Source organism: Cynoglossus semilaevis, chromosome 8 (assembly GCF_000523025.1).
Source record: "Cynoglossus semilaevis isolate Cse_v1.0 chromosome 8, Cse_v1.0, whole genome shotgun sequence".
NCBI classification, from domain to species: domain Eukaryota; kingdom Metazoa; phylum Chordata; class Actinopteri; order Pleuronectiformes; family Cynoglossidae; genus Cynoglossus; species Cynoglossus semilaevis.
Window position 1 is genome coordinate 29,770,760 of NC_024314.1, and position 11,985 is coordinate 29,782,744.

The window sequence follows — 11,985 nt, forward strand, 5'->3', positions numbered from 1 at the left end:
TGTTCCTGTTGGTGTTCCTGTTGATGTTCCTGTTGGTGTTCCTGTTGGTGTTCCTGTTGATGTTCCTGTTGGTGTTCCTGTTGGTGTTCCTGTTGATGTTCCTGTTGGTGTTCCTGTTGGTGTTCCTGTTAAGAATCCTAACATAATCCTATGTTTTGTTTTAGAGATTTGAACTTCAACAGACTGGTGGAGTTCCCTGCGGCCCTTGGTTCCCTCGGCCTCCTGAAGGAACTGTGAGTCCAGATCAGTGAGGTTCCTCGTTTATCTTGACATGGAAACATTTGCTCCATCGTTACCTCTCCGTCCCGTTTCCTGTTTCTAGGAGTTTCCATAACAACAACATCAAGTCCATCCCGGAGCACGCTTTCTCTGGAAACCCGTCTCTGACCACCGTGTAAGAACGGTGACTGTGGTCACCAGGCTCATGCTAAAGCTAACTGTGCTAATAATTTGCCCCTGCCCCTGCCCCTGCCCCTGCCCCTGGGCCTATACTCCTGACTGATCTGTTTCTGCAGACATTTCTACGACAACCCCATTGCCTCTGTTGGTACCTCAGCGTTCCAGAACCTTCCAGAACTTCGGTCGTTGTGAGTAAACCCTCAGATGATTGTGAGATGTTTCTGATCCTCCAAACCCACTGGACTGTTGGACTGTCACTGTCACAGGTCTCTGAATGGAGCAGCAGATCTGACCCAGTTCCCAGACCTGACAGGAACCAAAAGTCTGGAGAGTCTGTGAGTCCACAGCTGCTAGAACCTTCTGGAACCATCTGTGTTTATCTCCAATTAGAGCAATTCTGTTGTTGTGACTGATGAACACCCTGTGTGTGTGTGTGTGTGTGTGTGTGTGTGTGTGTGCGCACTGGTATAGAACCATTACAGGGACCCAGATCAGTTCTCTGCCCCCCACAGTGTGTGAAAACCTCCCAAAGCTGCAAGTACTGTAAGTATGGTTGGATGAAAGGGTGGATGTTGGATGGATGTTGGATGGATGGATGGTTGGTTGTATGGATGTTGGATGGATGAATGGGTGGCTGGATGAATGGATGGATGTTGGATGGATGGATGGTTGATTGGATGGATGTTGGATTGATGAATGGGTGGATGTTGGATGGTTGGTTGGATGAATGGATGAATGTTGGATGGTTGGTATGAATGGATGGATGTTGGATGGATGGATGGTTGATTGGATGGATGTTGGATTGATGAATGGGTGGATGTTGGATGGTTGGTTGTATGAATGTTGGATCGATGGTTGGTTGGTTGAATGGATAGGTGGATAGATGGATGGATGGATGGTTGGTTGGATGTTGGTTGGATGGTCAGACTGTCTTACCCACTGTGTCCTCTCTCTGCAGAGATCTCTCCTCTAATCAGATCCAGACTCTTCCCAGTTTCTCTGGTTGTGAGAACATCCAGAAGATGTGAGGTTCACTTTAGTCTGGACTAGTGAGACCAGTGACTGGACCAGTTCTCTGTTACCACTGATAAACATACGGGTGTGTGTGTGTGTGTGTGTGTGTTTCATAAAGTGACCTGCACCATAACCAGGTGGTGGCGCTCCAGGAGAACACGTTCTATGGTCTGAAGTCTCTCACCTCTGTGTAAGTCCAACAGTCAGAGGAGAACCTGGAACTGTGTTATGTTAATAACTGTGTTACTAACTGTGTTAATAACTGTGTTAATAACGGTGTTAACAACTGTGTTAATAACTCTGTTAACAACTGTGTTAACAACTGTGTTAAAAACTGTGTTAACAACTGAGTTAGCAACTGGGTTAATAACTGTGTTAATGACTGTGTTAACAACTGTGCTAACAACTCTGTTAATAACTCTGTTAACAACTGTGTTAATAACTCTGTTAATAACTCTGTTAACAACTGTGTTAGCAACTTTGTTAATAACTGTGTTAAGAACTGTGTTAACAACTGTGTTATTAACTGTGTTAACAACTGTGCTAACAACTCTGTTAATAACTCTGTTAACAACTGTGTTAACAACGGTGTTAACAACTGTGTTATTAACTGTGTTAACAACTGAGTTAGCAACTGGGTTAATAACTGTGTTAATGACTGTGTTAACAACTGTGCTAACAACTCTGTTAATAACTCTGTTAATAACTCTGTTAACAACTGTGTTAGCAACTGTGTTAATAACTGTTTTAATAACTGTGTTAACAACTGTGCTAACAACTCTGTTAATAACTCTGTTAACAACTGTGTTAAAAACTGTGTTAACAACTGTGCTAACAACTCTGTTAATAACTCTGTTAACAACTGTGTTAGCAACTTTGTTAATAACTGTGTTAATAACGGTGTTAACAACTGTGTTAGCAACTGTGTTAATAACTCTGTTAACAACTGTGTTAAAAACTGTGTTAACAACTGTGCTAACAACTCTGTTAATAACTCTGTTAATAACTCTGTTAACAACTGTGTTAACAACGGTGTTAACAACTGTGTTAACAACGGTGTTAACAACTGTGTTAAAAACTGTGTTAACAACTGAGTTAGCAACTGGGTTAATAACTGTGTTAATGACTGTGTTAACAACTGTGTTAACAACTGTGCTAACAACTCTGTTAATAACTGTGTTACTAACTGTGTTAATAACTGTGTCACCAACTGTGTTAACAACTGTGCTAACAACTCTGTTAATAACTACGTTAACAACTCCGTTAACAACTACGTTAATAACAACTATAATGATTCATTTCTGCAGTTAGCAGACGCTCCTTTCTGAAACAACTGACAGGAGGAGGTTAGCATTATCAACTAGGTTCCTCTGGGAATCGAACCCAGGACTCTCTGCTTCAGAGGCAGTGGTGCTTCTCAGCCTTGATTATTAGCAGCTATTCTAAAGTCAACCACATGGAGGCGCTCACAGCCCTGTGTCCTTTCACTCCACACAGTGACCTGTCGTGGAACCGACTCCAGTGGGTGTGGCCAAACTCCCTCTCCTCCCTCCCTGCTCTCACCAGACTGTGAGTCCTCAACAGAACCAGGACTGAAGTTCTGAGGTTCTCAACAGAACTCAACAGGTGTGTTCTCACCTGTCGTCCTCACAGGGACCTGTCGTCCAATCAGCTCACGTCTCTGCCTGTAAACGGTCTGCAGACTGTGACTCACCTGCGATTGGCTGGAAACGATCAGCTGACGGAGTTAATAGACCCGGAGCATCTGCCCCGAGTCAGGTGTGTGTGTGTGTGTGTGTTCATCTGAACTGGAACATGACTGGATGAAGAACTGCATGCTGGGATGTTTGACCACCATCATGGTTTTCCAGGAAGGGGGTGAGGATGATCACACACCTCCACTGTGATGTGTGTGTTTTCAGGGTGATGGAGCTCCCCAACGCCTTCCAGTGCTGCGCCTTCATCTCCTGTCAGGGGGGAGGAGGGGGAGGAGGGGGAGGGTTGGTCTGGGAAAGAGAGGACTTCGCAGGAAGAGACAGCACCGAGGTCTCCAGTCCAGGTGAGCCCTGACACTGACAGTTGACATGTTTCAGACCAGGACCATGATCAGGACTGGTCCATCGGGTCCATCAGGTCTGTGGACCTACAGTAGTTCTACAGACCTACTGTAGGTCTGTAGACCTACTGTAGGTCAGACGTGATGAGTGTGTATGTGGTCAACGTCTGGACCAGTGTAGACCAGTGTCAAGTACAACAGACCAGTGTGGACCTGTCTCTCTGCAGTGGATCAGAACTGGGACAAAGTTCTAGTGGAGTTCCATGAAGAACCCAAACCTCAGCACCCGGTCCACTGCACCCCTGCACCAGGTAACAGCAGGAAACAGCCCCTCCCCCACCCTCGAGCCCTGACCCCTGACCCCTCCCCACACTGAAAGCTGAGTGTCATCTGTGATGTTGGGCGACAGGTCCGTTCCGTCCATGTGACCATCTGTTTGGCAGCTGGTTGGTCCGTGTTGGCGTCTGGGTTATCGTCGCAGTCTCGTTGGTCAGCAACTGCCTCGTTGTGCTCTCGATCTTCTTCTCCCCCACCGGTTTGGTCACGCCCCCTAGGCTCCTGATTGGTCTCCTGGCTGTGGTGAACAGCCTGATGGGAGTGTGGTGCGGCTGGTTAGCAGCAGTCGATGCCTGGACCTTTGGGAACTTCTGGAGGTACCGACCTTGAAGGTTCCTCAGCAGGTTGTAGCTCCAGTTCTTTGAGCCCCAGTCCTGACCCTGTTGGTGGTGTGTTCAGGTACGGCTCCAGGTGGGAGAGCAGCGTCCTGTGTCGCCTCAGTGGCTCCCTGTTTGTGTTTGCGTCCCAGACTAGTCTCTTCCTGCTAACAGTCGCTGTGCTAGAACGATACCTGACCTCCAACAGTCGGCACCGTGACCCCCCCCAAGCCCCCCCCCCATGACCCCCGCCATGAGGCCCGCCATGACACCTGCCATGACACCCACCATGAGGCCCGCGATGACACCCGCCATGACACCCGCCATGACACCCGCCATGAGGCCCGCCATGACACCTGCCATGACACCCACCATGACACCCGCCATGACACCCGCCGTGAGAACAAAGGTAAGAATTTGATCATCAACTTTTTTTCACATCAAACTTTAAATATTTTAGCTTTTGAGGATTATCAGCCTGATACATGATAGTGATGGTTAGTCTGTGATGGTTGGTCCGTGATAGTTAGTCCATGATAGTTAGTCCATGATAGTTAGTCTGTTATGGTTAGTCCATGATAATTAGTCCATGATAGTTAGTCCATGATGGTTAGTCCATGATGGTTGGTCCGTTATAGTTGGTCCATGATGGTTGGTCCATGATGGGTAGTCTGTTATGGTTAGTCCATGATGGTTGGTCCATGATGGTTGGTCCATGATGGTTAGTCCACGATGGTTAGTCTGTTATGGTTAGTCCGTGATGGTTAGTCTGTTATGGTTAGTCCATGATAATTGGTCCATGATAGTTAGTCCATGATGGTTAGTCCATGATGGTTGGTCCGTTATAGTTGGTCCATGATGGTTGGTCCATGATGGGTAGTCTGTTATGGTTAGTCCATGATGGTTGGTCTATGATAGTTAGTCCATGATGGTTAGTCCATGATGGTTAGTCCATGATGGTTGGTCCATGATGGGTAGTCTGTTATGGTTAGTCCATGATGGTTGGTCTATGATAGTTAGTCCATGATGGTTAGTCCATGATGGTTGGTCCATGATGGGTAGTCTGTTATGGTTAGTCCATGATGGTTGGTCCATGATGGTTGGTCCATGATGGTTGGTCCATGATGGGTAGTCTGTTATGGTTAGTCCATGATGGTTGGTCTATGATAGTTAGTCCATGATGGTTAGTCCATGATGGTTGGTCCGTTATAGTTGGTCCATGATGGTTGGTCCATGATGGTTAGTCCACGATGGTTAGTCTGTTATGGTTAGTCCATGATGGTTGGTCTATGATAGTTAGTCCATGATGGTTAGTCCATGATGGTTAGTCCATGATGGTTGGTCCGTTATAGTTGGTCCATGATGGTTGGTCCATGATGGTTAGTCTGTTATGGTTAGTCCATGATAATTAGTCCATGATAGTTAGTCCATGATAGTTAGTCCGTGATGGTTAGTCCATGATAGTTAGTCTGTTATGGTTAGTCCATGATGGTTGGTCTATGATAGTTAGTCCATGATGGTTAGTCCATGATGGTTAGTCTGTTATAGTTAGTCCATGATGGTTGGTCCATGATGGTTGGTCCGTGATGGTTGGTCCGGGATGGTTGGTCCGTGATAGTTAGTCCATGATGGGTAGTCTGTTATGGTTAGTCCATGATAGTTAGTCCACGATAGTTAGCCCATGATAGTTAGTCTGTTATGGTTAGTCCATGATGGTTGGTCCGTGATAGTTAGTCCATGATGGGTAGTCTGTTATGGTTAGTCCATGATGGTTGGTCCATGATAGTTAGTCCATGATGGTTGGTCCGTTATAGTTGGTCCATGATGGTTGGTCCATGATGGTTGGTCCGTGATGGTTGGTCCGTGATAGTTAGTCCATGATGGGTAGTCTGTTATGGTTAGTCCATGATAATTGGTCCATGATAGTTAGTCCATGATAGTTAGTCCATGATGGTTGGTCCGTGATAGTTAGTCCGTGATGGTTAGTCTGTTATGGTTAGTCCATGATAATTGGTCCATGATAGTTAGTCCATGATAGTTAGTCCACGATAGTTAGCCCATGATAGTTAGTCTGTTATGGTTAGTCCATGATGGTTGGTCCGTTATAGTTGGTCCATGATGGTTGGTCCATGATGGGTAGTCTGTTATGGTTAGTCCATGATAGTTAGTCTGTGATGGTTAGTCTGTTATGGCTAGTCCATGATGGTTGGTCCATGATGGGTAGTCTGTTATGGTTAGTCCATGATGGTTAGTCTGTTATGGTTAGTCCATGATAGTTAGTCCACGATAGTTAGTCCATGATAGTTAGTCCGTGACGGTTAGTCCATGATAGTTAGTCCATGATAGTTAGTCCACGATAGTTAGTCCCTGATAGTTAGTCTGTTATGGTTAGGCCATGATGGTTGGTCCATGATGGTTGGTCCATGATGGTTAGTCCATGATAGTTAGTCCACGATAGTTAGCCCATGATAGTTAGTCTGTTATGGTTAGTCCATGATAGTTAGTCCACGATAGTTAGCCCATGATAGTTAGTCTGTTATGGTTAGTCCATGATGGTTAGTCTGTTATAGTTAGTCCATGATGGTTAGTCCATGATAGTTAGTCTGTGATGGTTAGTCTGTTATGGCTAGTCCATGATGGTTGGTCCATGATAGTTAGTCCATGATAGTTAGTCTGTTATGGTTAGTCCATGATAATTGGTCCATGATAGTTAGTCCATGATAGTTAGTCCGTGATGGTTAGTCCATGATAGTTAGTCCATGATAGTTAGTCCACGATAGTTAGTCCATGATAGTTAGTCCGTGATGGTTAGTCCATGATAGTTAGTCCACGATAGTTAGTCCATGATAGTTAGTCTGTGATGGTTAGTCTGTTATGGCTAGTCCATGATGGTTGGTCCATGATGGTTGGTCCATGATGGTTAGTCCATGATGGTTGGTCCGTTATAGTTGGTCCATGATGGTTGGTCCATGATGGGTAGTCTGTTATGGTTAGTCCATGATAATTAGTCCATGATAGTTAGTCCATGATGGTTGGTCCATGATGGGTAGTCTGTTATGGTTAGTCCATGATAGTTAGTCTGTGATGGTTAGTCTGTTATGGTTAATCCATGATGGTTGGTCCCTGATGGTTAGTCCGTGATGGTTGGTCCGTGATGGTTGGTCCGTGATGGTTGGTCCGGGATGGTTGGTCCGTGATAGTTAGTCCATGATGGTTAGTCTGTTATAGTTAGTCCATGATGGTTAGTCCCTGATGGTTAGTCCATGATGGTTAGTCTGTTATAGTTAGTCCATGATGGTTGGTCCGTTATAGTTGGTCCATGATGGTTGGTCCATGATAGTTAGTCCATGATGGGTGGTCCATGATGGTTGGTCCGTGATGGTTGGTCCGGGATGGTTGGTCCGTGATAGTTAGTCCATGATGGTTAGTCTGTTATAGTTAGTCCATGATGGTTAGTCCGTGATGGTTAGTCCATGATAGTTAGTCCATGCTTCCACTCCTAGCATTAGCGCTGGTATTATCGTCCAAACTTTTTGGAAAGTCTGACGTCGCACTCTTTCTTCGTAGGTCACTCCTCTTCACAGATTTTCATCCGTCTCTCCGTCCTCCTGTGTTTCCTGTTGGGTTTGGCTGTGACTGTGCCTCCCCTAGTGGCAGGCCATGGTAGCACCTCCCTCTGCCTTCCGCTGGCCTCCTCCTCACCCGGCCTGGCGTCCTCAGTCTTTCTTGTGCTGGTGGACTCGCTGTGTCTCCTGGTCATGACGATTGTCTACACCTGTCTCTACTGCAGCTCCCACAGAGCTCCTCCCCCGGAGGAGGAGGCGGCGTTGACGCGTCACATCGCCTGGCTGCTCTTCGCTGACTGCCTTCTTCTCGTCCCAGTGGCCTTCCTCTCTTCTTCATCCCTGTTACGCCTCCCAGTGGCCGGGCCAGAAGCTGCAAAAGCAATGCTACTCCTGGTGGCGCCGCTGCCCGCGTGCGTCAACCCTCTCCTCTTCCTCCTCTTCAACCCAGTGGCCAGAGAGGAGCTGGCAGCACTGGTCAAATGCCCTGGTGGTGGAGTGGTAAAACTACAAAGACAAGGCCCCACCAACGATGAAGACGCAGAGAAGCAGTCATGTGACTCGACCCAGGCCCTGGTCGCACACGGTCGTTCCAAGGAGGAAGAAGAGGAAGAGGAGCGACAAAGAATTCTGACTAAATCTCTTCATCTGGTGCGATAGTCGATCACAGAGCCACCGATCTGACCGGCTGGCCGTCAGGTGGTCCCAGACCCCCGCCCCCCGTGTTGGACCGATGTTCTGACTTCAGAAGAACCACGCTGAGCTAATCCAGAATTTAGAAACAGGCTGGTGAACAACAATCTTTTGGCTGATCGTTAGCTATATTTTAGTTATAGTTTTAGTTATATTTTGGCTGACTGTTACCTAGTTTGGTCGAGGCTTTTAATAAATCAAACAAATAAAACATCAAATAAATACCAGTGATCGCAGGAGTTTATATTTAATACCCAGTTGTTTCTGTTTTCTTTCTTTCCTTGTATTCCCTGAATATATTTAATTACCTTGGAAACTCAAACCCTCTCCACTCAGATAAAGTAACCCTGACCTTTGACCTGACCCGAGCCTGAAGGTCAAGTCTGTTTTATTCTGATGGTGCAAAATACTCAAACACGCCACCAAATGTTCGAGCTAACGCTGTTTACGCCGCCTGTGTTTGGACTGACGGGTCAGTGTGAGAACTGGCGCCGCGGCGTGACTTCTGTCATCGAGCCTCCAACATCGAGCCTGTCTGTTCACGGCCCAGTCCGTGTGGGGAGGACCAGAGGTCAAGGAGTGGACCAGTCACATGACCACAAAGTTACTGAGACGCTGGTCTGGTCTCCTGGACTCAAGGACCACCTGGAAAAGGGTTCAAGGCCCATGGTCACCAGATTCACACCGCAGCCCAACTTTGGCCTGTGCTGCCACCTGCTGGTATAGGCGTTAAATACATTTATTTTTCTGTTTAGTTTAGTTGGTTTAACTGTTTGTTGATTTAAGATCAAATAGTTAAAAATCCAAACAAAACAAATTCACAGAAGATGAACATTTTATTTTTTTAAAAACACAAAGTTAGATATAAAAACACTTTGATCTGATTGGTTAACAGTGGTTTGAGCTTTTGTTAAATTCAAACCGTCCTCGGAGGAAGTCGGTGATTTTAGCTCTCGGCCCAGTGCTGCCTCCTGTGGTCGGGTTTTGACCACACACTTCACTGTTGTGTTGGTGTGGGCCGTACGCCTGGGGTTGTGGGTTGAAATCCAGATCCGGTTGAAGCTGGACAGAATGCTGTGTCACAGGAGGATTAAGACGACTTCCTGTGTGTGACCTGATCTAGGTCACACACACACACACACACACACACACACACACACACACACACAGATATAATGACATAACTATGACAACTGTCTAACTAACCCTAATCCTAATCCTAACTTGTCTAACCCTAATTCCAAACTGATCCTCGACCTCAAACTGTCTGTCCCTCAGTGGACACCTGGAAATGTCCCCACAAGTAGAGCTTAGAAAACACACACACACAACTGCATGTGTGTGTGTGTTTTCTAAGTGTGTGTCAGGTGTGTGAACCTTTTCCTGTTCAAAGCTCAAAGTCCAGGTGAGACAAAGAGATTCCACTGACGCCACCAAGAGGAAGAGGAAGAAGAAGAAGGAGAAGAAGGAGAAAAGAGTCTGTTTGTCCAGCAGGATCTCAGAGGACAGACCGAGTCCGGACGGGTCGGCAGAACTTCCTCCAGGACTTATTCCGGGGTCTGCTTCATCGATGGACTGTACCTGAGGACGGTGGGAACAACAGCTCACCGCTGATCCAGGACGGCCGCCATCTTGGAGACACGCAGGTGTGTGTGCTGTCGTCGGAGCGCAGTCAGAACCGCACAGGTTTATGTCTCCGCCTGTGTGAGACGCAGTACTACAAATACTGGGTCTGGACCCAGGAACTGTACTCTGAGTTTGTAGTAATCTGTGAATGTAGTACTCTGGTGTACTGGTCTAGTACTGGTCTAGTACTGGTCTAGTACTGGTCTAGTACTGGTCTAGTACTGGTCACCTGATGGTCAGTGAATCAAAAACGGACTTTTTGTGAAATCCTTCTTCATCCGATCCCGTCCCTGATTCCGTTCCTGTCTTTGCCGTGTACCTCAGGTTCTGCAGTTAGAACGTCTGTGGTACTGACCCCGCATGGAACCTGGACCGAGTCGTCTCCCCGTCCAGGTACTGGGTGAAAATGAGGCGCTGCAGCAGTTCTTCAGCGGTGAGTGGAGTCCGCCTGACGTTTTAGAAGATGTCGTGACATGGATCACCGTCCTCGAGATACGACCAACACAAACACCGTCTGTAAAACTGACCTGACGTGGGTGTCTGTTTGTGTGGGTGTAGGTCAGGACGTGGGCCGGGTGTTGGACAGCTGTGTTCCCGTGGACACCAGTATCCTGGAGCAGTACCTCAGTAACGACATGGACCCAAACATCTGGTCAGATCTTCAGTTTTACTTTGTCGTCATGACGTCAAGAAAAAAAAGACGGAAATAAAAATGTATAAAAAAAAAACCCAATAGAACAGACTGTAACTGTAACTGACTATTTATTATCATTATTATTATTATTATCATTGTTATTATTATTATTATTATTATTAGTATTATTATTATTATTATTATTAGTATTATTATTATTATTATTATCATTGTGATTATTATTATTATTATCATTATTATTATTATTGTTATTATTATTATTATTATCATTATTATTATTATTATCATTGTGATTATTATTATTATTATCATTATTATTATTATTATTATTATCATTGTGATTATTATTATTATTATCATTGTGATTATTATTATTATTATCATTATTATTATTGTTGTTGTTGTTGTTGTTACTATTATTTATGTTTTTGTATTTTGTGTTTGCTGTCGTTTTTGACTGATGTCATAAATAGAAAAACTATTATATAAATATAAATATAAATATAAAAATAAACCTAAATATTGCACAATATATCTGGAATAAATGACAACGCTAGGGGGCGCTCTTCATTTCTCTTCAGTTTTGACTAAAGCTAGCTGTTGACATTTCTTCTTTTTCCCAGCATGCTCCCTGAGTCTCCGCCGGACTCGAGTTCCGAGGCCTGTTCTCCTGCTCAGTTCCCTGGTAAAGTTCTTGATGGTTCTGTGAACTCGGTTACTCGGACCGAGTTAGTCCACCCTGACCTTGATGGTTCATTTAAACCAGGGACTCATTGAACCAGGTTCAACCTGTTGGTCTAGCTGCACCCATGTTCGGACCGGGTCGCTGACGTGGACCGGGTACCTGACGTGGACCGGGTCACTGAGGTGGACTGCACCGGGCCACCGAGGCGGACCTGGTCGCTGACGTGGACCGGGTCACTGACGTGGACCGGGTCACTGAGGTGGACCGGGTCACTGAAGTGGACCGGGTCACTGAGGTGGACCGGGTCACTGAAGTGAAAGTTCATGGAAACATTTGTGATAAGAATTAATTCAACAAATTTTTCCAATTTCCATTGTTACAGATCTGAACCGGGAGCAGCCGTACTGGGGACACCAGCGCCCCCTCCAGGAGGAGTTCCAACTGCCCAGTCAGTCTGTGGCTTCAACTTCCTGTTCCTTTAAAGATTGTAACTTTGACCCAAACCACCGTGACATGTTGACCTACAACCAGTTACGTCACCTGGGCCTCACCAACACCCACCTCAAACCTGGGACGCCCCCCGTCCTCCCCGTCCTCCCCGTGCCCCCCGTCCTCCCCGTCCCCCCCCGCCTCGCCTCCGG

General features: G+C 46.1%; 2 protein-coding genes across 2 annotated transcripts in view; both read left to right on the plus strand.

Moving 5' to 3' along the window:
* The window catches only part of LOC103383136 (leucine-rich repeat-containing G-protein coupled receptor 5), a gene marked incomplete at its 5' end in the record, with an annotated part of 18,299 nt that extends 8,642 nt beyond the window's left edge, over window positions 1–9,657 (plus strand). Inside the window, 15 exon segments of the mRNA XM_025057193.1 lie at window positions 165–233; window positions 323–394; window positions 516–587; window positions 666–734; window positions 871–942; window positions 1,358–1,423; window positions 1,532–1,603; window positions 2,911–2,982; window positions 3,067–3,192; window positions 3,336–3,472; window positions 3,697–3,780; window positions 3,879–4,122; window positions 4,205–4,338; window positions 4,525–4,531; window positions 7,664–9,657. Coding sequence (XP_024912961.1) covers window positions 165–233; window positions 323–394; window positions 516–587; window positions 666–734; window positions 871–942; window positions 1,358–1,423; window positions 1,532–1,603; window positions 2,911–2,982; window positions 3,067–3,192; window positions 3,336–3,472; window positions 3,697–3,780; window positions 3,879–4,122; window positions 4,205–4,338; window positions 4,525–4,531; window positions 7,664–8,345 — 1,978 coding nt within the window.
* An 85-nt stretch (window positions 9,658–9,742) lies between these two features.
* Window positions 9,743–11,985, plus strand: part of myrfl (myelin regulatory factor like) — a 14,890-nt gene continuing 12,647 nt past the window's right edge. The window contains exons 1-5 of the mRNA XM_025057194.1: window positions 9,743–10,024; window positions 10,329–10,437; window positions 10,563–10,656; window positions 11,283–11,344; window positions 11,727–11,953. Coding sequence (XP_024912962.1) covers window positions 10,365–10,437; window positions 10,563–10,656; window positions 11,283–11,344; window positions 11,727–11,953 — 456 coding nt within the window. The 5' untranslated portion in view covers window positions 9,743–10,024; window positions 10,329–10,364. The remainder of the gene's footprint in view (window positions 10,025–10,328; window positions 10,438–10,562; window positions 10,657–11,282; window positions 11,345–11,726; window positions 11,954–11,985) is intronic.